Source organism: Cordyceps javanica, chromosome 1, assembly GCF_051103115.1.
Source record: "Cordyceps javanica chromosome 1, complete sequence".
In the NCBI taxonomy this organism is placed as follows: Eukaryota; Fungi; Ascomycota; class Sordariomycetes; order Hypocreales; family Cordycipitaceae; genus Cordyceps; species Cordyceps javanica.
In genome coordinates, this window is record NC_139295.1 from 2,283,171 (window position 1) to 2,308,556 (window position 25,386).

At 54.5% G+C, this 25,386-nt stretch overlaps 9 protein-coding genes and 1 non-coding gene across 10 annotated transcripts; 6 read left to right on the plus strand and 4 right to left on the minus strand.

Moving 5' to 3' along the window:
- Nucleotides 1–1,829: 1,829 nt before the first annotated feature.
- V2A60_000689 (PXA domain-containing protein) lies at nt 1,830–5,075 on the minus strand (the record flags this gene model as incomplete). The annotated part of the gene is made up of 1 exon (XM_083252057.1): nt 1,830–5,075. One exon carries the CDS (start codon nt 5,073–5,075, stop codon nt 1,830–1,832), a length of 3,246 nt encoding a protein of 1,081 aa, XP_083108183.1.
- Nucleotides 5,076–5,840: 765 nt separating this feature from the next.
- Nucleotides 5,841–6,401, plus strand: V2A60_000690 (transcriptional Coactivator p15-domain-containing protein; the record flags this gene model as incomplete). Its single annotated transcript, XM_083252058.1, has 3 exons — nt 5,841–5,987; nt 6,045–6,149; nt 6,201–6,401. The coding sequence occupies 3 exons, from the start codon at nt 5,841–5,843 to the stop codon at nt 6,399–6,401; spliced, it is 453 nt and encodes a 150-aa protein (XP_083108184.1).
- Nucleotides 6,402–8,162: 1,761 nt separating this feature from the next.
- V2A60_000691 (uncharacterized protein) lies at nt 8,163–9,661 on the plus strand (the record flags this gene model as incomplete). Its single annotated transcript, XM_083252059.1, has 4 exons — nt 8,163–8,821; nt 8,882–8,988; nt 9,045–9,176; nt 9,243–9,661. 4 exons carry the CDS (start codon nt 8,163–8,165, stop codon nt 9,659–9,661), a joined length of 1,317 nt encoding a protein of 438 aa, XP_083108185.1.
- A 2,297-nt stretch (nt 9,662–11,958) lies between these two features.
- Nucleotides 11,959–15,633, plus strand: V2A60_000692 (hydroxymethylglutaryl-coenzyme A reductase-domain-containing protein; the record flags this gene model as incomplete). Its single annotated transcript, XM_083252060.1, has 1 exon — nt 11,959–15,633. The coding sequence occupies one exon, from the start codon at nt 11,959–11,961 to the stop codon at nt 15,631–15,633; it is 3,675 nt and encodes a 1,224-aa protein (XP_083108186.1).
- A 439-nt stretch (nt 15,634–16,072) lies between these two features.
- V2A60_000693 (nicotinamidase) lies at nt 16,073–16,944 on the minus strand (the record flags this gene model as incomplete). Its single annotated transcript, XM_083252061.1, has 2 exons — nt 16,073–16,741; nt 16,885–16,944. The coding sequence occupies 2 exons, from the start codon at nt 16,942–16,944 to the stop codon at nt 16,073–16,075; spliced, it is 729 nt and encodes a 242-aa protein (XP_083108187.1).
- Nucleotides 16,945–18,052: 1,108 nt separating this feature from the next.
- On the plus strand, nt 18,053–18,295 carry V2A60_000694 (uncharacterized protein; the record flags this gene model as incomplete). The annotated part of the gene is made up of 1 exon (XM_083252062.1): nt 18,053–18,295. The coding sequence occupies one exon, from the start codon at nt 18,053–18,055 to the stop codon at nt 18,293–18,295; it is 243 nt and encodes an 80-aa protein (XP_083108188.1).
- A 487-nt stretch (nt 18,296–18,782) lies between these two features.
- Nucleotides 18,783–18,992, minus strand: V2A60_000695 (uncharacterized protein; the record flags this gene model as incomplete). Its single annotated transcript, XM_083252063.1, has 1 exon — nt 18,783–18,992. One exon carries the CDS (start codon nt 18,990–18,992, stop codon nt 18,783–18,785), a length of 210 nt encoding a protein of 69 aa, XP_083108189.1.
- A 1,073-nt stretch (nt 18,993–20,065) lies between these two features.
- V2A60_000696 (uncharacterized protein) lies at nt 20,066–20,290 on the plus strand (the record flags this gene model as incomplete). Its single annotated transcript, XM_083252064.1, has 1 exon — nt 20,066–20,290. The coding sequence occupies one exon, from the start codon at nt 20,066–20,068 to the stop codon at nt 20,288–20,290; it is 225 nt and encodes a 74-aa protein (XP_083108190.1).
- Nucleotides 20,291–21,094: 804 nt separating this feature from the next.
- V2A60_000697 lies at nt 21,095–21,181 on the minus strand. Its single transcript has one exon. It is a non-coding gene; the product is annotated as a tRNA-Lys (tRNA).
- Nucleotides 21,182–22,167: 986 nt separating this feature from the next.
- Nucleotides 22,168–23,295, plus strand: V2A60_000698 (uncharacterized protein; the record flags this gene model as incomplete). Its single annotated transcript, XM_083252065.1, has 1 exon — nt 22,168–23,295. One exon carries the CDS (start codon nt 22,168–22,170, stop codon nt 23,293–23,295), a length of 1,128 nt encoding a protein of 375 aa, XP_083108191.1.
- Nucleotides 23,296–25,386: the final 2,091 nt, after the last annotated feature.

A 25,386-nucleotide genomic window follows, 5' to 3' on the forward strand; every position in this document is an offset into this window, starting at 1 on the left:
GCCATCGCTCGCGATTCCTTCATGCACGTCGGGCCTTTGCCCTACGAACACCGCAGCGAGATTGCGGTTGCATCCGAATGCCCAATCCCCGCATTTTGAGGGCTGCAAAATCAAAATGGCGTTTCTGACAACGCAGGCCTGATCCGGGCTGCGTTGCAGATCCCGTGTCGGCGGTATGCTCAATGCCGAGGTGCATGCATGTAATGATAACCAAGGCGGGAAACACGGTGGTATTGCCGTCCACCTCTGTCCAAACTAGGCCGCTTATCACCACCCTGTGCTTTCCGAAAGGGAAGCAGGTGATGCCGCATTGACGCTGACGGGTATAGTCGGTGTCATACCTACCGAGTGAGTGCATGAAAGCCTAGCCGGGCGAACTAATATAGCGCATCCTGGGCGAGTCTCGCCGCAAGCAAATTACCACTGCCCGTGAGAGACTGACACTAGACAGCAAATAGTGCGCCGTGTGATGTGCCGCTAAACATCGCGAAGCACGTAGTATGTATACGGCATGAGGCAGAGAACCTCCGATGAAAACACGGAACTAAACAAAATTACCTTGTAGTAAAGGAGAGCCGCAGACGTCGAAACCCTGAGACACTTGTACGCTGTTGCCTAGCTTCAAACTCTTCGTGGGGTGCTAAATTGCACAACGTGTTCGCCGTTGTAACCCCGCGCGGTTTCTCTCTTGTCACAACAACTTCATGCTGACTGGTGGAGGCACACCACCCTGTGCACTCACCGCATGTTGGTGCTGGCAGGAGAGACGAACAATATCTTCCGGTCTAGGCAAGCCCAATAAGCAAACGAACTTTAATAGTTCGTGCCGAGACACGTTGCCTGCTTGCCAGTCTGCTGGTGCAACATTGCCTTGTCGTTCGCCAATCACGAACAGCACCGGCTGGGTCAAGTTGAGGCAGCTTCGCCTACAATGGTCAGTCCCATTCAATGAGTGGGTTAAGAACTGTAGCGCTTTTCTTTTCGGTTGCCTCTATCTGCAACCTTTAAGTTACCACATGGCCAAGCGTGCATGATTCCTTAGCGTTAGTTGAAAAGACGATAAGGCTTCGCAACATCCACCAAGAACTCTAAGCACACGCCTTGCCAGTAGTTTACTATTCCGACAATGTAAGTGGCTGAAAATCAGATACCGCATGAACTACGCCCAAACCTACCAGCTGCGCTGCGAAAGCCGCGTCGGCGCCGACCCCAACCCGGCCGAAACCGCCAACTTTGCTCTAATGCCCGTTCACAAAGACGATTGCTGTCGGAACTGTACTCGACGTCGCTGGTGGGCACTGCTCGTGGGAATCACGGGTCAGGTCAGATATACAGAAGTATCGAATGACGCCTAGCTATGCGCCTCTTGAGGAGAGGGCAGCATATTCGGGCTCAATTAGTATTATGTAGACGGAACTCAGATAGAATGCCCAAGAAATGATGCCGCTGGCAGGCATCACCAAGGCCGCGTCGCGGTCCAGCTTGCCCTGATATCTATGTCGAATAGGGTTATTATGAGACACTATATCGCTCCAAGAATACTCCGTTTCCCAAAATGCTTGCTCGCAAAACAAGTTGTACAACGCCTTGCTCGACTACTGCCCCATGCCCCTCTCGTTCGAGCCAAGGGGGGGGTTGGCGCATTTCGCAAGCTCCGTCATACGCAGAAAATAACAAAATGATAAATGCATGTCATCGCTAGTTCATTCGCTGTCGTTCAAAGGCCACTCTAGGCCGGGTGTCGGCATTCAACGGCACTGACAACAATGCGCTGAGGGGTCAATCTTCGCCGTCTGCAGCAAGTGTCCCGCTCGTTTCAGTGAGTGGTTTCAGTGGGTGAGTACTTTGACAGCCTGTAGGATGAGACCGAAAATTAGGCCCCGCGCAACTTCTTCGATTTGGAGACAATCGAAGACGCGACCCAGGGCTTCACCTGTTGCGGCTTGGCCCATGACACCCATCAGGGCCGCAGGAACTCCGCTTTGGATCAGTAGTTTTCGCGCCTTGGTCGCCAATCGCTCCTTCTCCTCAGCGGTCAATTCCACTGGCCAAGAAGCCCGCTCCTCCTCTGTAGGCATGCTGTTTTCCCGCACTTTTCGCAACTGTTCCGCAATTCCCGAGTCGGCAGTATATGCATCGAGCACAGAGGACTGGATCAAGCTCTGTACCGTGAGGAGAGATGGGTTCCCAGGACGCAATAGGAAGGATTTGGCAGCGGTGAGCAATGTGCGACGAATGTTCCAGGCTGACGAAAGGGTGTACATCTCATTGATAACAGCGAAAATCAGCTCCACAGCAACTCTTGTTTCAGCTTCACTAAGTTTCGAGTGAACCTTCAATGGTCGAACGGTCGATTTCTTTCCATTTGTCGCAGAGCCCTGCGTAGAGCTCACAGAGGGTTGGGACACATGCCCAATGGAATGGCTTTTGCTGTGAGCCGGCTCATTTACAGCAGCCATGTCACCGTTTAGGGGCGATTCATAGTCATCAGCCATCTCATCTGGTTGAGGTGGCAGTTTCACGTACTCCAGGCTAATGGACGATGGAGAACGCAGCGCTGGCGCCAGGCTTGAGGCTCTACTGTGCTCCCTACTTGGCCGAGCACTGATAGAGGCAGACGCTGTAGAATCGAGGCGCTCAGAACGCCCCATGCGGGCGATATCGCCTTCGTTGTCACTCTGGAACTGAAGACTTGGCCGACGTTCCATCATGGGCATTTTACCGGGTTGCGTAGAGACAACAGATGACCGTTGACTATCTATACTGGCACGTTCCGATCTCGCGGGTGATGTCTTGAAGGTATCTGTTCTCACTGGTGTAGAAAGTGAGTGTCGTTTATTCGGTGTCGAGTCGATGGGTTGGCTAGGCGCCTTCTTGCCAATGCCGGGGAAGTTTCCGAAAACGCCCGTAACGCCATCGACAAGCGTCTTACCACCTTCCATTGCACCCTTGGGCGCAATCGATAGAACATCAAGCATATTTTTGCCGACAGAATCCCAGGCAAAGGATTTGCTATTCCCATGCGTATGGCCTTGTGACTTTTCGAGGAATCGCTTCATACCTTCGCTCTCAGCGAGGGCTTGGTACCAGCAGGCATCGCGCAGATAACGTTCCAATTCACCACGTAGTGATTCTCTGCTGTGAATCTTCCAGCTTGGTAGCTCCTTGTGTAGCTCGGTAAAAGCGGTAGCACCAGACACTGTGGCGATTCGGCGCAAGATCTCGTGGAGTGTTTCGAAATCAGAGTATCTCCTCACAATCATCCAGCCAGGATACCCCGCAGATGATGGCTCGACCTGAATCAGGTAGTCCCAGTTCGGCTTGTTTCGGATCTTGGCAGTATCGCCAGTGGCATCATCGTGTAGCGTGAAAGAAGCGTTATGAAGGGTCAAAGGCGCTTTCTTTGGAGCATCTTCCTCTTGTTGGTCGGTGTCTGCTTTTGGCACAATCTGATCGAAGTTTGTGAAAGATTGACTGTCACCGCGGCTATGCTTCAGGGGTGAAGAGTTCTGGCTTGACGTATCCATAGTTGAACGGGGAGTAACTGGAGTAAACACCGGTTCACTTGCGCCATCGACAGAAGTGCCAAATGGAGAAGAGTGGCCTTGGGTAAGCGGAGGTGTCGAATTCTGAGCACTGGTTCCGGCTGTACGGTTGGAAGTAGCCTCGTCAGTTGAGAAGGGGTCGATGCTCTGTTTAGCCGGTACTGACGAATCGATCGTCATCGATCGCCTGCCGTCTTCAGTGTCTTCCATCATTCCGCTCATACGCTTCATCTCCTCGATTGCCACTTCAACTTCTTCGTCGGCTTTACTGAGTCGCTTCTTATGCACTTGTACTTCTTTTCTTCTACCACGTTCGTATTCGCCAGAGGAGCGACTAGCCGGTTTGGCAATGCTAATGTTTCCGACATTGCCGTCGATATCTGCGAAAATATTATTGGCAGTATCTCGAGCCCGTTGCATTCCGACATCAATAGCCTGGTTGATGTCGGGTTCTCCTGCTTCCAAAAGGTACACGATCCAGCCATTGATCCATTCTGGTTTACTACATGTTTGTAGCAAGCTCTCCAGGACAGTGTTTGCCAGGACTTCTCTCAGAAGAGCACGAGCTGGATCACAATTGTAGGCACTGGGTTCCATAAATGACAGCAGGTCATCTGCAACCATCTTGAACTTGGCGGCTTGCTGCTTTTGGTTCAACAAGTTCGCTAGTCGTGAATCTGTATTCGAGGCGAGATACGTATAAACGGCATCGACAGCTGTCATGTTTGACTCGGGTGGAACGTCGGCGAAAGCGGCCGCAAGCTCTGACATGAATGCAATGGCAATTGAAGAAGAGTTGGTCAGGAGGTCAAGAAAGGCGTCTGCGGGTCTTTTCCTGGCCATGCGATTTGAGACAGACAGGATATATGATGTAAGAGTTTTGCGACAAGCAAGAGGGAACGAGTGATCCGTCGGAATGATGGGACTGTACCACCACTTGACGTAATCCTTTATGACAGTGTCAACAAGCCCGCTTAAAGCTTCGCGGGTTTCCGGTCGGAAGTCATCGAAGCCCTTGAAACAGATCTCATTCTCCTTTTCAGTATCGTTCTCCTCCTCGACAACCTTTGTAGCCTGGAGATCGACCCAAATGCGTTCCAGCGCATCAGGGCCATTCTCGCCTCGCACTGTTCGAGCAATATTAGGGTTGCGACCTTCCCAGACAACGAAAGCAGCAGCGCCTCCGACCGCTCCAATGACAAGTAGGCCAAATCGGCCAAGAATCGCATATGTAACGCCTGCAAAGCCGACCGCGATTCCAGCTAGCGTCGCAGGCGATGCTTTTGACAGAAAGTGCATCGCTTTGGCCAAAAGGACAGATTCCTCTCTGGTGCCCGGTCCCGCCGGCTCGGGAAGATCGCTCATTGTCTGTTTCGCTATCGCTTCAGCAGCGACGTCCTGTTTTTCGGTTCGCGATGGTAGCGTCTCGTTTTCGTGGGCTTGTGCGACGCTGACGTCTGGCGCCGCAGGCTTTGCGCCATCGCGAGGAGGGGCTTCGAGACCCTGCACAGGCTCGGCAGCGTCGGCCATTGAAGTACGTAATGTTGTCGTTTTATGGCTTGCAGTCTACATCCAAGCAAAGATATTCGATGCGCGATGAGAGGTAGACGTCATGTCAGGTGCAAATGTTCACGACGTCGCAGGCGAGGAGAAAAGGCTGAGACGATGAGATGTAATGGGGTTGACCAGAAACATAATGACAGACATCCCTTGCCAAAATTCGAAGCTCCAGCGTAATCCCAATTTAGATTGCTTGAACCGGGGGAGAACCTTCAGGGGGTAAACAGTGGAGGCGCCGCCAATCAACGTTTTGATCGAACCACCCCTGACACTAGCCTTGTGCCGGGTTGCAGACTTGGCCCAGGCCCATATAAAGAGGCTCAGTAAAGCTGCAAGAAGCGGCTTTCGAGAGCCAACCGGAAGGAAAAGTGATGCTTTCTATGGTATATAGAGAAGTTGGACCAAATGTATGGGAACCCAGGTTATCGCGATCACATAGTAGCCCTCTCTGTTTGCTTGCCGGACCGGCAGGGTAATGACAGCTGGCAAAACGTCCAGTCACGTGCGCAGGCGTTATCCTTGCGTTTGTCCACATCAGTCCCGTCAGTACAGCGCGCGTTTGCCAGGCATTCAGCGCGTCTCACCAACCCCAGTGCCAGCGCCTCACCTCTCCAACACATCACTTCGACTTTGCGCGAGGCTGATCCCGACTTCGCACATCATTCAAGTCAATTTTTATATTAAACTGTCCCGTTCTAGATTTCCGTTCATCGTTTTGTGCAGAAGTCGGCAGACATGGGAAACAAAAGGCGCGCCAGCATCGCCGAGCCCTCAGACGGTAGCGACGTCGAGGCGGTGCACAAGGTCACTAAGAAGAGCAAAACCGGCACAAACCTCGTCTCACCGGCCGGAAAAGATGATGAGGGCAACCCGTTTTGGGAGGCAAGTTTTTTTTTAAGCCGAGTAACGACTTGTTCAAGAGCTAACAGTTCACCTCAGCTTTCCAGCAAACGCCGAGTAGGAGTCTCTCAGTTCAAGAACATGTGCTTGATCAACATTCGGGAGTACTACGAAAAGGATGGCAAGTTCTTGCCCGGCAAGAAAGTAAGAAAGTATAATTTCCTGATCCACAAACTTCAAGGCTAATGCGTTTAGGGCATCTCGCTCTCGCTGGAGCAGTACACGGCGCTGCTCAAGCTTGCGCCTTCGATCAATGGAAAACTCCGCGAAATGGGGCAGCTCGTTGACACGGCAGATGCTGCTGAGCAAGACGCTACGGCCATTGTGAAAAGGTCCAAGAAGGAAAAGTCGGACAAGGCAAACATCGAAGCCACGAGCGATGAGGATGAGGACTAGCGAGCCTTGCCCGTCTTGCAAGAGGGCAAGTTAGTCAAGAAATCCAAAGAGGGAAAACGCAGCAAGGGGGGTAAAAAGCATTCTGGAAAGGCGAAGAGCGCCTAATTGTCTACGTCGAAACGTCCTCTCGGGCACCGCACCACGAACGAGAGCTATAGACTACGGAGTGTGCAGTCTTGTCGCTATCGTCACCTTGCTTTATTATCACCCTTGGACGAGACACATGTATTGTACATTTGTATGAAATCGCAAAAGCGGTTTCACGAGACGAGTAAACAATTGGGATTCGCCGCCATGGACTCGAAAATACCGAGTACCATCAGCTTAGCAAACAATGTGAAACGTCGCACAATTTGCGTCACTAGTTTCTAGGAAGTTGGGGGACGCAGAATTGCATCTACATATAACGCATATATGTGATTCGAGGTGAAAAGATCGATGGACAACAGTTGAAGCCGATCTGCAGTTCTTCGTGACCCCCACCAGCCCGCGGGCCAGCCCTGGTGAGCTCGAGTCTAGGCCAGTCTTTTGACATCAGCACCATCAGCCAGCCGGCCATCCATGGGCCCGAATTACACAGCGCAGGACCCAGGCTGCCTAACAACTCCGAAGGCAGCAGATCGCTCCAATCATCGTATCCCGTCAAGCTCTGGCAGGGCTCGGTTGGTAGTACAGCTGTGTGGCGTTGGCCTCGCAAACATTATTCGATGTGCCACAGGAGCGCGCCAGCGTGAAGATGCCCAGGCGAAAGAAATCTGGGAGGATGGGGTGCCCGACTAAAACTTCTATTTCTCCCTTCCCTAAAGAGCAAAGTCCAGAACACGGTCGAACTTTGCCATAGCTACAGGATGCGGTATCTGTCTATGCCGGCGGTTTTTGCACGACAGACAAAAGCTGTAAATGGGGCAGCAGCACACGCACAGAACCAGCCCTCTGATCTAGACATTTATTGATCGTGTTGCCGGCATGATCCATGTGTATCTGACAGTTCATCAGGATTTTAACAAATAACATCGAGCCTTCTGTGTCAGTACCTCGCTTCGAGCGGCGCTGGTCAATTGTGGCGCATCGCCCGAGCCACTCTCGTTGGTGCCCACCAAGAAGGGTTCTTTCGCCGCCAAGCACTTGATTAGGTATCACTACTTGCATCAGGGTATCCTTCATTTCAAGTGCCTCTTCTCAGTCTCCCTGACTATTTGCGTCACCACGGATGAGTGTCCATCCGAAGCAAGCGGGCCGTGATGGAAGCCCCGATCGAGATGGCTTATTCGACAGAGCATGCATTACTGGAGGGGCCAAGGCACCAGCGCTGTTCTTTCTATCCGGAAATAAATGCGGTGAGACGGTATTTGAGCGAGGGGTTGTACAAACACGTAACGCAAGCCAAGCTCTTTTCTCTTGTAATCAAGGGTCCTGTCCTAGTTATGTCGTGGGGTCAAGCCAGAGTCGAGATCCCATTGCCGCAAAGCCGTGTTCGATGGCAAGATTGGTAGGACAGCCAGCCACATCGATTGCGTGCATTCAATCCTACCTGGAAGAAGAAAGTCGGACTCTATCTTGACTTTGGCGAGGGTAGGTTACATGGCAAGTTCCGTGATCACCTGCCGCGGGGAAAACAGGTATATGCGAAAGGTATTTTAAGCCCCGGCATCTCTGCCTTTTGCCAAGATTGGACCAAAATTACACCATCACTCTCATCGCACTGACCTGACATCGAAACTGTCTTGGATCCGATATTTTATTATCTCCCCCTTCTTCACAATGCGATCACTTCTAGCAAGCGCAGCTACTGTCCTGAGCAGCAGTGGCAGCAGCCAGTCAGCAGCGAGGCTCTTACTCAGCGGGAGGCGCGGCGCTATGGCTGTGGGCAGTACCATGCCGCCGGGGTTTACCGCGAGGGTTGGTCGGCTGGACACGTTCTGCCTACCCGACAAGATAACAGGATCGGCCCATGACCGGTCACTGGCACAGGCCATGATCCAGGCGTGGCGACGGGACGGCATCTTCCAGGTCGCCATGTCGGCGCGGCAGCAGCGCATCTACCAGAATGCCAACGCGGCAAGCCGGCGCTTCTTCCAGCGTACAAGCGCGGAGAAACATCGATGCGTCGACGATAAGAGCTACGCGGGCTACACCGCGTCGGGTGAGGAGATGACGGACGGCGTGGCCGACTATTCGGAGATATTCACGGTGACCAAAGACCTGGCAAAGGATGACTACAGGGTCGCCGGGCAGTGGCCATGCCATGGACCGTGCCCGTGGCCGGACGATGATATGAAGCTCAACATGACGGCATACACGGATGATCTCTCGCGGAGTGGCGACCAGCTGCTGGAAATGATTGAGATGGGTCTCCGGGTCCTGACAGGGTCTCTAAAGCGGTATACCGAGGACGGGTGGCATCATATGCGCGTGTTACGGTATGTATGGAAACGTAGCCAAGAAGCAAACTGCAAAATCGGTCCTAACAGTAGAGGCAGCTTTCCACACAGAGATGGAACCAACGGCAAAGGAAAGAAAGGGCGCGGCATTGGCTCTCATACAGATTATGGACTGTTGGTCATGGCTGCGCAAGATGACGTCGGTGGTAAGTTTGCTCGGCCAAGGGTCCATCGCGTGTGACCTTGTGCTCATGTCTGACAGGTCTGTTTGTGAGGCCCCCACAACAAGGGGAGCATCACGCCAACTGGGAGAAGAGCGCGGCCGGACTGCGCGAAGACGAGCCTGGATGGGTGTACGTGCCACCGGTGGCGGGTGTGTTCACAGTCTTTCCTGGTACGTGATCAGGGTCCAAAACTCGGCCCCAAAGTTTAAAGAGCGGGATGGCTAACGGTGGCACAGGTGACATGATGCAGTACATGACAAACAGCTACTTGCAGTCGACGCCTCACAAGGTTGGCCTCAACACGCGGGAGAGGTTTGCGTTTGCCTACTTCCACGAGCCCAACTTTGCCTCTGTCATCAAGCCGCTGCCCGGGTTCGAGGGGCGCACGGCGGAGGCGAGGGCGAGCGAGGAGGGCATCCATTACGGGACGCACTTTACCAACATGTGCCTGCGCAACTACCCGGAGCGCGTCACCACGCAGAAGCTGCTGCGGGAGGACAGGTGCAAGATGCTCGCGCTGCCCCAGCTTCGACGGGTGGTGAGCTCGACGGGCCCGACCGGAGCCCGGGGCGGTGCTGGCGGTTGCGCCGAAAACGAGGCGGTGCTGAGAGACGGTGGCTACCCGGCACCGAGTATGGAGTTGCAGAATGCGTGACTTGGGGGGCGTAGTTGACGTGAAGGTGGTGGCGAGCTGACGATGGGAGGAGTGGAGTATCTGCAGCGAATGATTTATGAGGGTGCTTATTTATTTGCATATTTCCGACGCTTGCGAAGACTTGTCCAGAGGTTGGATTTGCGAAGACGAAGTTGGTGTCTGGACCTAAGTACAGCAGCGGTCGTGCGTGAATTAGCTTGTAACGACTTGAGACTAACTTACGAAGAAGAACCATGAAGAAAAGAAAAAAAGAAAAGACAGAGGGGTAGAGGGGCAGAGCGAGACGGCATCATGTTCGAGGCAAGAGCCGAGACTGTATTGTGTTTGAATGCGCAGATTGCAAAATTGGAGTTTATTTGTATCGTTGTTGCGCAACAAGCAGTATACGACAATGATAGGTGATGGCTTATTTACTAAAAGGCAATGAGTGAAGTGTCTAGCATGATCAAATGTACGGATAGGTAACCTCTACGCGGCCAGAATTACAAGCGTTGATCTGAAATGTAGTCGTTTTCAATTGTCGACGTACTGATTTTCGTAGATGGCGAGGTCCATGATGTTACAGTGACGGGGGAGGGAGGGACGACAAGGGGGTTTCAAGAGGTCAATGACGTTGGGAGTAGGTTTTCCGGTACCTATCAGTAGGCAGCTAGGTACTAAGGTTGCATGATTAGCCGACCGTGCGGCTGCGTATGCGTATTCGCTACCGCTTTCTGGAACCCGAACACTCCACTGTCTGGCAAGTAGGTCAGTTCAAGTACTGTAGATTTTTTTGCCCTGCAGGTAATAAGTGGTAAGTTGCCGGGAGCTTCACCGCAAAGGGGCTGCGACATGCAGCTACATAGCTCACTCAGCCCAACGGGTCCTCCTTTGGATACTCGAGGGCTCCTTTCTTCTCTGTCCTCTTCTTCCTCTTCTCCTTTCTCGACTTACTGGGTACTTGGGTAGTCTTCTCTCGTTTAGTGGGGCACTACCGTCGTAGTTGCGGCGTAACTGCGAGATTTTGTACAGATTACGGAGCTACGCAGATGGTGCTAGTGCAAGGCCAGGCCGGGCGGCCATGCAGGGCTGGCGCCGGGCAAACATCGGGTAGCGAATGGAGCGTATTAAGACGGGGGGAAGGGGAAACGGAAAACAGGGAAAGGAGGTCAAGTAATAAGAGAGGCTTTTTTTTTTCTTCGCGCGCATCACAGACAAGCTTGCAGGTAAGTATCTATGGGTCTAAACTCGACGTCTCGTCGACGAATATGGCAGCTGGTAGCGGGACCGCAGGCTACATTGGCCGAATCAGTAAGAAGTAAGGTAGGCTGCTGGTGAGTGGTGAGCTGGCCATCTTGTTATCCAGAGGTACCTGTATCAGTAGGTGCCTCCTATTCATAGCCTGTTGCATCATCAACCAGGATCGCCCTCATCATTCCACGACTAGAGTAATTCTCTCATTTCTGGATTCATCTAATTTCAATTTTTTTTATTCAGTTTGCCCGCCCACTCCCAACCTACCAAGCACTAGCAACGTACTCGGGTGATCCACAATTAAATCTCGCCAGGGGATCGTCCAGCCTTGACTGCGTCGGCTAGCTGCTGCGACTACTGGTATACTGGTAGGGGGCCATGGGGGGAGGCTTAGCCTTGGTACTCAGTACAGGCCTCTCCAGCATTCAGGAACCTTTTTTTTTTTCTTGGTTTCCCTTTTTTTCCCCATACCGCCTTCAACACCACGGGCACCATCTCGTCCCTCCTTTTTTCTCTTCCTTTGGCAGCCTGTCGACTTGCTTCATTTCTTCTTCTTCCTCTTCTTCTTCTGCTCAATCACTCGCAGGGTACGTTGATTCCCCTCCCTTCTCCGATACCGCACCGTACAATTTTTTTCCTTTTCGTCGCCTCCGACGCTACTATCTACCACCCACTACCCCTTCTATCCCACCCATTGGCGCGCGTCGGCTTGCTATTGTTCCTGGCCACGCTATAGAGTACTGACATTGACCAAGGGGAAGGAAAAAAAGCCACACCCAAAAATCAACAAAAGTCCGGCATTCAACTGCCACGAGTGCGCTGCCTACTACCGCAATCGATACATCACACATCAGCGGCTGCCTGCTTTGCTGTTACGTCTGACGCCACGCACACGTCCCAAGCCTCTAAGCGATCCTACCTCAGGTAAGCACCGATACCGACCCTGTCCTTCGTCTACCCGTCCGAATCCCACGATCCCCTCGCTTTCTCTCGCTCTCCCAAATGCCCTGAAGCATTCCTCACTTTTTTACCCATGGACGCCTCTGAGCCCTCCTCCCTCTCCGATGGCCAGCCCTCCTGTTCGCCAGCACTCGCTCACACCCCGCCTAGGACCCATCTCCGAAGCCCCGCGTCCTCGCCCTCGCCAATGTCGTAAACCGAGCCGCCGAGTCACCTTTTCAGATACCGTCGTCGAGATGAATTTTCTTCCCACCCGCTTCCGGGGCGAAACCACGGGTCCCGCCAAGGCCGCTCCCCCGACCTGGGCCGGCAAGACCATCACCCCGTTTCTGCACTGCCTTGGCCGCCTCGCCGCCTCCCACCCTATCCACACCATTGTCCTCGTCGCCGTCCTCGCCAGCTCCTCCTACATTGGCCTGATCCAGGACAGCTTGCTCGAGAGGACCGCCACCGTCAGCAAGGCCGACTGGTCTTCCCTCGCCGAGGGCAGCCGCGACCTCTTCGCCAGCCCCGAGACGGCCTGGCGATGGCAGAGCGTCGAGGCTGGTGCCCGCGCCGCCACCAAGTCGGACCACCTCGCCCTCCTCACCTTTGTCTTCCCGGACACCCTCTCCGCCGATTCCGTCGACGTCGCTCCCCTCGCCCAGGCCGTTCCCACGCCCCAGAACCTCTCCATCACCTCGCTGCCCGTCACCGAGAACCCCTTCACCACCTACACCCAGGACAGCATCCTCGCCTACTCCCTCCCCTTCGAACAGGCTCGCGAGTTCCTCACCGCCGCTCAGGAGATCCCCTCGGAGAACACCGAGACCGTCCTCACCCGCCATGGCCGCGAGCAAAAGATGTGGATCATGAAGGCCGCCAAGGTGCACACGCGCAACACCTTTGTCGAATGGGCCCGCAACGCCTGGACCGAGTTTATCGATCTGCTCAAAAATGCCGAGACCCTTGATATTGTCATCATGGTCCTTGGCTATCTGTCCATGCACCTGACCTTTGTTTCTTTGTTCCTGTCCATGCGCCGCATGGGCTCCAACCTCTGGCTCGGCATGAGCACCCTCTTTGCCTCTGCATTTGCCTTTGTTTTCGGCCTCGCTGTCACCACCAAGCTTGGCGTTCCCATCAGCGTCATCCTGCTGTCCGAGGGCCTGCCCTTCCTCGTCGTCACCATCGGTTTCGAAAAGAACATTGTTCTCACCCGCGCTGTCCTCAACCACGCCATCGAGGCCCGCCGAAACCAGTCCTCCCAAAACTCCAAGGGCAAGGGCAAATCCCAGACCCAGGACGCCATTCAGACCGCCATCTACGCTGCCATCAAGGACAAGGGTTATGAGATTATCCGCGACTACGCCATTGAGATCACCATCCTGGTTCTCGGCGCTGCTTCCGGTGTCCAGGGCGGTCTTCAGCAGTTCTGTTTCCTTGCCGCATGGATCCTCTTCTTTGACTGCCTCCTTCTCTTCACCTTTTACACTGCCATTCTCAGCATCAAGCTCGAGATTAACCGCATCAAGCGCCATTTCGAGATGCGCCAAGCACTCGAGGCTGATGGCGTGAGCCGCCGCGTGGCCGAAAACGTCGCTTCTAGCAACGACTGGCCCAACGGGGATGCCAAGTCCTCCAAGGACAAGGCTCTCTTTGGCCGCGGCATGAAGAGTACCAGTGTCCCCAAGTTCAAGGTTCTCATGATCTCTGGCTTTGTTCTCATCAATGTGGTCAATATCTGCACCATTCCTTTCCGCAGCGGCAGCTCGTTTGCTACCCTTCGCTCCTGGGCTGGTGGTCTCGGCGGCGTTGTCTCCACCCCACCCGTGGACCCTTTCAAGGTTGCCGCCAACGGTCTCGACGTTGTCCTCGCCGCCGCCAAAGCTCGTGGCCAGGCCGTTCTCGTCTCTGTTCTTACGCCTATCAAGTATGAGCTCGAGTACCCCTCAATTCACTACGCCCTTCCTGCTGCTGTCGCCGACGCCGCTGTACACGGATCCCAAGCGAGCCACTTTGACAGCTATGGAATGGGTGGCCGTGTCGTTGGTAGCCTGCTCAAGAGTCTTGAGGACCCCATCCTGTCCAAGTGGATTGTTGTCGCTCTTGCTCTCAGCGTTGGCCTCAACGGTTATCTTTTCAACATTGCCCGCTGGGGCATCAATGAGCCGGGTGATGCCGAGACCTCGGAGCACCACATCGACCGCAAGGAGCTTGCTCGTGCCCAGCGCTTCAACGAGACCGAGCCCAGCTCTATCCCTCTAGGACAATACGTTGCCCCCACCCCGCAGCCCACCGAGCCCGCTACTCCGGCTCTTACTGATGATGAGGGTGACAATTTGTCCATGACCAAGTCGAAGCCCGCCCCCTCTGCCAACCGCAGCAATGCCGAGCTCGACCAGATGCTACTTGAGAAGCGTGTTCCCGAGATGACGGATGAAGAAGTCGTCGCAATGTCTATGCGTGGAAAGATTCCTGGTTATGCCCTCGAAAAGACTCTTGGTGACTTTACTCGCGCTGTCAAGGTCCGCCGCACCATTATTTCTCGCACCAAGGCCACCTCCCACATCACCCACAGCCTGGACCGCTCCAGGCTGCCATTCCAGAACTACGACTGGGAGCGCGTCTTTGGTGCCTGCTGTGAAAACGTCGTTGGCTACATGCCCCTCCCCGTAGGTGTGGCCGGCCCGCTCGTGATTGACGGACAGAGCTACTTTATCCCCATGGCTACTACCGAAGGTGTCCTGGTTGCCAGTGCGAGCAGAGGCTGCAAGGCAATCAACTCTGGCGGCGGTGCTATTACTGTCTTGACCGGTGACGGCATGACCCGCGGCCCCTGCGTCAGCTTTGAGACTCTGGAGCGTGCCGGTGCCGCCAAGCTGTGGCTCGACTCGGAAGAGGGCCAGAATGTGATGAAGAAGGCGTTCAACTCTACCAGCCGCTTCGCCCGTCTGCAGACCATGAAGACTGCACTGGCTGGTACCAACCTGTACATCCGCTTCCGAACAACGACTGGTGACGCCATGGGCATGAACATGATCTCCAAGGGTGTCGAGCACGCGCTCAACATCATGTCTACCGAGGGCGGCTTTGAGGACATGGTGATTGTGTCCGTCTCGGGCAACTACTGCATGGACAAGAAGCCTGCTGCTATTAACTGGATCGAGGGCCGTGGCAAGAGTGTCGTCGCCGAGGCCATTATTCCTGGTGATGTTGTCAAGAGTGTTCTGAAGTGTGATGTGGACACGCTTGTCGAACTCAACATTAGCAAGAACCTGATTGGTTCCGCCATGGCTGGCGCCATGGGTGGTTTCAACGCGCACGCCGCCAACATTGTCGCGGCCATCTTCCTCGCCACCGGCCAGGACCCTGCCCAGGTTGTGGAGAGCTCCAACTGCATCACGGTGATGAAGAATCTCAACGGCGCGCTGCAAATCTCCGTCTCCATGCCGTCGCTGGAAGTTGGCACGCTGGGTGGCGGTACCATCCTGGAGCCGCAGAGCGCCATGCTCGACCTCCTCGGCGTCCGTGGCTCGCACCCCACCAACCCAGGTGACAACGCGCGCCGCCTGGCTCGCATCATTGCCGCGTCGGTCCTCGCCGGTGAGCTGTCGCTGTGCAGCGCCCTGGCCGCCGGCCACCTGGTCCGCGCACACATGCAGCACAACCGCAGCGCTGCGCCTTCGAGGACGACGACGCCCGCGCCCCCTGCCACGCCTGTTTCGCTGGCCATGACGAATGGCCTGGAAAAGGCCAATGGCAAGAGCGCGGCCGCTCATCAACGGTCTAGGCGTTGAAAAAATAGTCAACAAGGAGAAACAAAAAAATATAGTCATGATACCAAAAGAGGGGATTGGATTTGGCGATTTCTTTTATTATGGAGGGAAGAAAGGACGTATCATTACCACGAAACATGCAATGGCATTGGCACTCGGTATATATGATTGTGCCTTGTCCCTCGTTTCGGTTTATAGAGTTCCGCATAAGGCATACGCTATATTAATATCCATTTCGTCATTCATTTGCCTCGTCTGCTGTGACATGTGATCATGCATCGTCAAGATGGCCTGATATTTCCGTCCATTGCATTTGAACTGTTGCACAAGGCATGGTGAAGCTACATTTGAATCGGCCACTTCCGTTGATGGGGGTTTTCTGGTTGTTGGTTAAATTTTTTCTCTAGTTCTTCATCATCCTTTCTCTTTTTCTACCCCTCCTCTTTTCCTCCTCCTTGCACTAGCACGACTGCGTAGCAGCACCAGATGCGACCCTCTCCGCCGCCGCCGAGCAAGGGACCACGTCGACGCCGCGGGCCCTGAGGGCGGCGAGCACGCCGTCGCGGGCGTCGGGGAAGACGGCCCTGGTGGCGTCGTCGAGGACGGCGGTGGCGAAGCCGAGCTCGGCGGCGTGCTCGGCGGTGGCGCGGACGCAGTAGTCGAGGGCGAGGCCGGCGACGTAGACGTGGGTGACGCCGGCGGCGCGCAGCGCGGCGGCCAGGCCGCTGTCGGACTCGCCAAAGGGGTCGCGAAAGGCCGAGTACATCTCGCGGTCGGCGCGCCGGCCCTTGTCCAGGACGCGGTCGAGGCGCGCGGCGTCGAGCTCCGGGACGAGAGCCGCGCCGGGCGTGCCGGCGACGCAGTGCACCGGCCACAGCGTCGTGGTGTAGCGGGCGCCCGAGGAGGGGTGCGTGATGGTGTGGGACGAGGTGAAGGGTTGGACGGGAGGCTTCTGCTGCCCCTGCTGCCCCTGATCCTGCTGCTGCTGGTGGTTGTGCGTCGAGGCAAAGGAAATGTGGTCCGGAGGATGCCAGTCCCGGGTGGCGACCTTTAACGCAAAAGGGAGGCGGAGGAGGCTGTTGATGGCGGGGGCGATGGAGCGCCCGTCAGGGACGGCGAGTGAGCCATTCTGAACGGCACGAGAGAGGTTGAGAGTGGTTGTGATGAGTTAGTTTTTGGGGGACCCGGGTGCGTGTGGCGGGAGAAGATGGGAGAGAGAAGGACAAGGCGGGGGGGGGGGGGGGACTTGCGCGCGCGGGGGAGGAAGCGTACGGGAGGGCAAAAGTCTTCTTGAAAGTCGACTACGATGAGGGCCGGTGTGAAGTCGGTCATGGCTGGCGGGCGGTGATGACGTGGTGATTGATAAAAGAGACAAGAAAAAGAAGGACAAAGGTTGAGGATGGGGGTGGCTTGCGTTTACAAAGCTGGTTGGTGGTTGGTGGTGACGCTGGTGATGGTGATGGTGGTGGTGATGGTGGTGGTGGTGCCCCGCTGTTGGAGGTTGGCTGTTAGTTAGTCGGCCAACTGTCCACCAAAAGACAGGGATTCAAAGTGTGAGATGCTTGGAAATAAAGAAGAAAAAAATCACCAGAAAAGATTAAAAAAAGGTATTGTTGGCTACAGCTCCGCTCACATGAGCAATCAAAGATGCACGGATGTACTTAGTAGTAAACGAATGGCTCCTGCGCCTGCTGTTGATGGTAACTAGGAGGCGGGACACTCATAGGCAGGACTGAAGAATGCGGTAGACTTTGCATTGGCCACTGCACGTCACCAGTGGGGGGAGGGTGATGAGACAATTCCCTTTATTCCCTGCTATGGATGTATAAGACATGAATACAGTTAATCACAGGCTATAGCTGTGCAAGTGTTGCGCTTCGATCCGAGCTCTTGATTCCACCCTCGCTCTCCCTTGCTATCAGTATGCAGAGGACGAGGCTACCATGATCATGGCGAAGCGCAAAGGAAAAAAAAAAAAAAAAGGCAACAGGCCGCTCAAGTTGACTCCATGGTGTTGTTCTAATCAAAGTCACACCGCCCCTCCATCCAGACAGAACTTTTTTTTGTGCTTGGTTGCGCGCGCCGTGTGTGAGCTGTCAATCCACGGGACGACTCGAGCCGTCGAGATGCGAGGTGACATGTTCAACGGGCGGTCGCATCTCGCGTGGCACGACCAGCACGATCAGTTGCCGTGTTGCCTGTGACATCTTGTTAAAGAGTACGACCCGGAGATATAAAGAGACCCAGGCCGGGACGTTGATTTCGAACCATGCCAAGTGGCACATACACAACACACACTTGCACACACACACACACACACATATACATATATACATATATACATATATACTCTCTCTCTCTCTTCAACTCTTTCTCCTCGTCTCACTTCAAAAAGAGACTGACAAAGCAACTACTTCTCTTGCCCCCCCTGTCCGAAAAAATGTTTGGTGCTCTCAAGACCGCGCTCGCCATCGCCGCCGCAGCCGCCGCCGTCGTCGTCAACGCCGCCCCGACTCACGGTGATCTCCCCAGACCCCACCCGCAATGCCGGCCGTCCAGCTACCACTGCGTCGGGGACAACATCATGACATGCAACGGCTCCAACCAATGGGTCGTCAGCGCCACGTGCGCGCCTGGGTGCTGCTCGGACGACGGGGCATACGTGGCCTGGTGCAGCTGCTGAAGAAAAAAAAAATGATGATGGTGGTGGAAACCAACACCATCAATAGGATGATTCTTGGAGGCTTTTGATGACATCTTTATGGCACAAGACGGTTGGATCTTTTTTTTTTTCTCTCTTCTTGTTCAGATGATGGCGCGAGGGAGGAGGCGGCTGTTGATGGCACTTACACAAAAGGATTGGGAAAGGGAGGTCGACTTTGCCCGTTACTGTTCAAGCCAACAAGGAATTCGGTACGGCTAGAACATGATGATTGATGAGTTTAATGAGTTTCTGAAAACAATGTTCAATGAAAAAAAAATGACAATGTAGTGAAGGTGCTCCGCAATTGATGCAAAGGCTTCATCGCCCTTTTGTGTTTCCGTAGCAGGAAAAGGAAGGATCCCACCCATAAACTCCAAGCAATGGGGGAAACGCGCATGTTCTCGTAGCTCAATTCATACTCTTTCCATTGATTTTCATCCATCATGCACTTGGCTCTCAAAATCGCTCAGCTCGTGGTTGCGGCCGCCGTCGTGGGCCGCGCCGTGGCCGTCCCCGCCTCCGCGTACGCCGCCGACGGAACGCCAAGCTGCGGAGAGCCGGGCGAGCAGTGCATCGACGGCGCTTCTCGGTTGTGCGGCGCTAGGGGCTTCTGGTATCCAGGTCGGTGCGGCGACCGACCATGCCATAATACCTTGACCAGAGCGAATGAACCCATGATTGGGTGTGTCTAGAGACGGAAAAAAAAGGGCACACGGTGGGAACGGGCGGCGCCCTCCTGGTCTTGACTTTGACTGGCTGTCTTTTTTTTTCTGCATTGCTTTTCAAAATTTCTTTCATGACTTTGCTTTCTACATTCTCTAGTTTTACTAGTCCTGTCTCTTCTGAATCAAGCACTTTGTTCTGTCTCTACTTGGCGTGCCTTGTCCCATTCTGTTGGCAGCGCGCGCCCGCCGTAGTCCCTACATGGGATGAGACACATACCAGCGAGGGAAGAACAATTAGACACATCAACTCCAACAGGATAGGGCCTGTTGATGGTTTTTAAAAAATGGATTTTCTTTTGATTCCTGTCTTGCCCGACGAAATGTTTGCATGTTGGCTTTGTGACTTGGGGAAGCAGAGGCATGCAGCCCTACGCCAAGAGATTTACGATGCCCCCCCTCCCCCCGTTCCACGATAGGTCGTTACACTACCAACGGCAAGAGCCTGCAGGACCTTGGCAGGGAAATGCCACTGATTATAACAGAAGTGCAGAAAGAAGGAGAGAAACAGTATAAATATATAAATGGGCTGATGGTCGGCCTGAAAAGTGTCGGCTAGTTCGGGTCCGCGTTTGTTGTTTGTTGGTTGTAGCTTTCGAGACAAACAATTATGCTGGCACTTTTGGGGCGTGGCATGGGCATGACGCGGGCATAGATGCTCGCATTGGGGAGAACAAACACGACGGTGTAAGTCACCACTTTGCACTCTCACAATGTGCCTTCTCCCATGAATAAGACTGTCTCTCATTCTTTTGAGGACCAGTCACGTTGCTTATACGCAGAAACGGAATGCTACCCTGAGCGTGGCTAGTAGTCTGGGGTGGTGAGAAGGGGGGAGGTTATGGGGAGAACGCGGACCCGTATACCTCTTTCGAGACATAAAAGAGGCAGGGCAGACGGCTCTTGTCGGTCTTCCCCTTCAAACCAGAGCGAACTTCCCGTCTTCTACCCGACCAAACAAAACAACAAGGACCCTCCCGCCATCGTTCACAGCCCTTTTCACCACACCTGCCCACATCGCCACGCCATGTTTGCCAGCGGGAAAGCCGTGCTGTTGCTTGCCGTCCTCGCCGCCACGCCCACCATGGCCGGGGAGTGCTCCCCCGGCGAGTTCACCTGCGGCGGCCGCCTTGGGCGGTTCGAAAAGGACCTCCTCTACGCCTGCGACGCGGCTGGCTCCTGGACCTTGGCGGCCAGCTGCAACCGTCTCTGCTGTTCCAGCAGCGAGGGCAGGGCCTTTTGCAAGTGCTAAATATTCGGCAGCGAGCCCTCTCGCTCTCTCTCCCTTTCCTCCTTTCCTTTCCTCCCATCTCTGCCACGCCACCTGCCCGGGATGCTGCGGGCTCGCGGTCGGTTGCAAACATTGGACTGAGGCTGGACGACGTTCGGGAGGACAGCTTTCAGAGTACTCGCCCGAGGACTTTGATTCCGCGGATGGGTGTGGTTTGGGCGTCAATAGACGCCGAGTTATTCTAGTCAAGTTTCATTTCCGGCTTTTGCAAATATCATCGTCGGCACAGGCTGCTTCGGTCTTCTTTTTCTCTTGTTCGCCGAGTTTCTCTCTTGGCGTGGCCGTGTAGCAGCAGTTGGAACACGGGAGGGTGTCAATCAAATCAGTTGTTTTGGTGCTTGTTTCTTTCCTTTTCTGTGCTTGTAGCGTCGCAAGATACTTTTTTTTACAGAGCACAATTCTCTTTTCCGCCCCATGGCATCTTCCCAAACTCATGACTATGCTGAGCCTTGCGATGGCATTGTCCTACGCAAGTCACAATACCGACCGACTCTTGAGAAGCCGAGTCTATGATGAACACTGCCACTGGAAGAGTTGGCACAATCATTGCAACATGACAACTGAGTAGTCTCGGTAGGTAGGAAAGGATAAAAGAGAGAAGGAAAAAAAAGAAGGAAAATCAGGCCACAAGAAGAAAATAATTCAAGAAAACAATCAAAAAAAAAACACAAAAAACACAAAAGAATGAAAAACAAAAAGAACAAAAATGATGACCAAGTCAAAAATAAACAACCCCGAGCATTCAATCGAATCATGTATAGGAAAAGCCCGATGCGGGGGTCGAACCCGCAGCCTTGAGATGGTGAATTCTTGAATAAGAGTCTCACGCTCTACCGATTGAGCTAACCAGGCGGGTAGCGACTGGTGAGTTCCATGGGAACTCGCTCGGTGGGTGCTCTTGTTGAAAACCAGCGGACTTATTTGGTATTAAGAAGGGGTCTCTGGTGAAGAATTTTTTCCCGTCGCGTGTTGTGTGTGTGTGTGTGTGGAGCTCCGGCTGGGTCGGCGCTGCGCCCCGGTATGGCGCAGGCGGGATTGCCTAAATCGGACTTGTGAATGACGACCAGCCGACCAGCCGACCCAAGACTGGGCCCAATCTGATAATGACAACCATTGGCATACGATTTGACCTGGGAGGAATACTTTGATTCTTTGTTTTCTTTCTTCTCTTTACACTTTTTCAACAACAGACAGAAACAGGCGATACTTTGCACACAACGAGGCTCACAGGTCTCTCTGTGCTTATCTAGCTCCTCGTGTACTCTCAGGCTAATGCTGATAACGTCGACTTAGCCCGGCTTAAATTTGGCAAGTCGACAAGAAGAACATGCTAGAGGACTAGAGTTGAGCGGTCCCTCTTTTTAAGAGTCGAAAGCTCTACTCCTACCAATTTTCTTATTGGTCCATAGCCGACTGGCCGCAGGTGATGCTTCGCGAGCCCGCCGCCACAGCAACTTACACGGCGCCCGCCCAACAAGACCGGACCAAAATCAACGTGGCCTCTCTGAATACATATTGCGCCGCGTAAACCTTGACCTTGCACTAAGATGTATAGAAAAATTATTTTTCTAGAGGGCGCTATTTCCTTTTGGTGCGGCACGAACCTCTTCTTTGTCCGACTTGATTCAGCACTTGCCAGAAGTTTTTTCCTCATCGACAACTTCCCGCTACTCCAACCAATTCACCTCTCTTCTGCCTTTCAACTACCCAAGCTAGAAGACTCGTTACCGTATTCAAGCATCTTTCGAACCTACCCTCACAAGCCGCATTCGCCGCGGCGCAAAGAAAAAAAAAAAAAACAAGCATCTCATCCACCACCCATCAGCATCACAGTAATCATGGACCGCATCAAAAAGACCGTCGTCAACCGCATCGCCGGCTCGACATCGGCCACCATCCCCAATCGCCTGCAGCACTGGGCCCAAGAGAGGGCCGACACGCTCGCCGGCGGCCAGGCCACCAACGCCGGCGGCCAGGCCACCAACACCGACGGCACCAGCGACGAAACCTCGGCGGGCTCCTCCTCGGCGCCGGACCTCGTGTCGTCCAGCTCCAGCCTGCCCACGCTGGAGGTTGCGCTGAAGAGGGCCAGCATCAGCCCGCGCGGCTGCCTCAAGCCCTCGCGGCGGCCGCTCCCCGGCCGCTCTCCGGCCAGGGCCAAGGCCGGCTGCGCCAAGGCCGGCGGCGGCAGCGACGGCGCCGGGAGCTCCCCGAAGCGCGTCAGCTTCGCCCGCGACGACGCCCTCGTCCTGTGCCTGCGCACCAGCGCGCACATCCAGCCCGTCGCGCGCAATGACCAGACGCAGGCCGAGTTTCTCGACCGCAGCTACAACATGCTCGTGCGGCGCCGGGAGGACAAGCTGGTGCGGCGCATCGCCCGCAAGGCCGCCGGCATCATGCGGGCCGGGGAACCGTCCACTGCCGACGACGAGTCTGACGACGAGTCTGACGACGACGACGACGACGACGACGACGATGACGACTTGAACCGGGACCCGTGGGACGTCGACACCAGCGTGGAAGACCCCAGCGGCATCCTCAACCTCCGGGTCGCCGACGAGCGGACCCTCCAGCAGCGCCTCAACGACGCGGGCCGCCGCGGCGAGCGCCTCAACCTCGGCGCCATTGCCGGCGGCTGCGTCGACTTTGCGCTCCACGTCACGCGCAGCGAGGAGCTGCTCGGCACCCTCGAGAACATGGTCCGCGCCCGCGCTGAGGTCGCAAAGGTCGCCAGCTACCGCGGCGACGAGCGGCCCCACGCCCGCCCCGGCGTCTCCCTGACCCGCCTGGCCGACGTCTACTACGACGACTTTCCCACCGCCATGTCGGGGAGCCGAGCCCCCGACGTGATTGTGACGCCGCCGGCCGCCACCATGGCTGCACCGGCCGCCGCGGCCGAGTCCAACAAGAACGACGACGACGACGACGACGACGTCGTCGTCGCCGTCAACGGGCCCCGCCTCTGAGGAAAGCAAGGACAAGGGTCAAGACCGAAGCTGCGTCGGGAAGAGGCCAAGAACTAGGTGTCCGATTGACAATGACGGCATATTCCGGCCGTATGAATTTTTGCAAGTTGTAAGGATTTCTCACTGGGTACAGGAAATGACGACATCTTCGTACATGTCCAGTGGTGGTGGTGGGCCGCGATAGAGGATTAGAGGTATCTTTGTTTGTTCAAGGTTTACCCGTGTATTGCTTTTCATATATTACTTAGAGATTCCCCCCATAGTAGAAGTAGACTGTCAGTATAGGTAGACTGTCATGGAAATCAAATCAAGGTTCGAAAAAAAAATTGGGCAAGGCAACACGTATCCAACCGCCGAAAAGCTAAAGTATGGAGTGAGCACCGAGCCGGGCCACTGGACATTCCGGCCAAAGCTCCGAGGGGAGGGTATATTGGTCACATTGTCTTGTCAAATTTCTTCTTTGCCATGTAAAAAGTGACATCACTTTATAACCCCCCCCTCATTTTGCGTGGACAGCCTTGGCGCAATACGCTGCCAATGGCTGACCAGATGCATCGTCTCACGGGTAGCTCGTCTCGGGGTTCAGACGAGACGACAGCCCAGTTATGTTTCTCTCCTAGAAACGTTGCCCCGTCTGTTGTGTGACTATCCGTGTCCATGGATTTTCTTTTGGGCTTCTTCAACAGCCCAAACGAATTCACGGCCAGCGTCGTTTCCCAAAAGCGGCTCGGGCCGGGGTAAGAAGGGGGGGGGTATTCATCTTTCTCATGCCGAAACCGACACGGCACCCATCCATGCCAATCTGACGGTTCTCGATGATTTTCGAGACCCCTGAAGGAACCTAGGGACTATTTACTGATACGAACAAAAAAAAAAGAAAGGCCGAAAAGTCCCTGCGTGTGTGGGCGCACGCAAGGGCTCGGCAGCTTGATGATGGGTGGTGGAGCTGCACTGACTAGTTTGTTGCCTCGTGGCGCTCGCTGTTGAATACTGAGTACTCACCCATCTGTCGTCCTGCTACCTTTCAGGGCTTTTTGGGGTTTCCAAGAAATAATTTAAAAAAAAAGAGGGAAAAAAAAGAGAGGCGAAAATCATTACAAACGCGAAACCCGGCAGTTGCTCATTCTCACTCAGAGCCGGTTTTGTTTCGCCAAGAGTCAACCATCCGAGTGAAATAGGGTACACACGAGATCCCTGAGGGCAGTCCAAATGGAATGCTGGGCTCGCGTAGGGCTACTCATAGGGGTCCTTTTCAATTAAAAAAAAAAAAAGGGTGTCAGCCGTTTTCGTTGCCGCTGGACTATTGGACTGGAATGTGAAGTGGTGGTGAAGTGGTGGGCCGAAGCCAGCAGAAACACGCAGCGAGGGGGCTGCAATTATTTGACCACATCTCCGCCAATCACTCAACCAGGTGGCGCCACAGTTGAGGTCCGTCTGAAGTTCTTCTTCATACGTTGCGACGATGTCTTTTTGGGTGGCTGGTAACCGTGCAGATTTCTGTTACTGCTGGCTGCGGTGGCGTGCGCGTGCGGCCAGTCAACCAGAAACGGTGAGATTTTTTTTTTCCTTTTTTTTTTTCTCTTTCCCATGCTCCTCACACCATCTCGGGAGGCCGCAAGGCTGGCTGCCAAGACTCGAGTAATCGGCGGATACGGCAGGATTTGGCTTCGCCTCAGCGGTAGCCCATCAGTCTCGAAGGGTATCGCGAAGGGTTCAGCAACTAGTAACCCAGAACGGACTACGGCCGTTCTAATTATGGACAAGGAAACGGACGATGTGACCCTGTTTTCCCATACATAGCCACCCGTCAAGCATCCCCGCCACTCAACTCGGCACTCAGCCTGATCAGGATTTTGGGGGGGGGGGGGCGTGTTTGACCAGCCATCCCGTCAGATTATAAGCCGCATGACTCCCCCAGCCTTCCAAGTTACAATTCCTTCATCGTGCTCCCTCGTTGCCCTTTTTCTTTTCTTTCACTTTGTAAATACAAAAACGCTTCCATCGTTTGCTGCCTGCTCTCAGCGTCCAGCTTGCTTACCGCGTTGCCTTTCCATCGTCTTTCGTTCAACTCTTCCTCTCTCAAAGACCGCC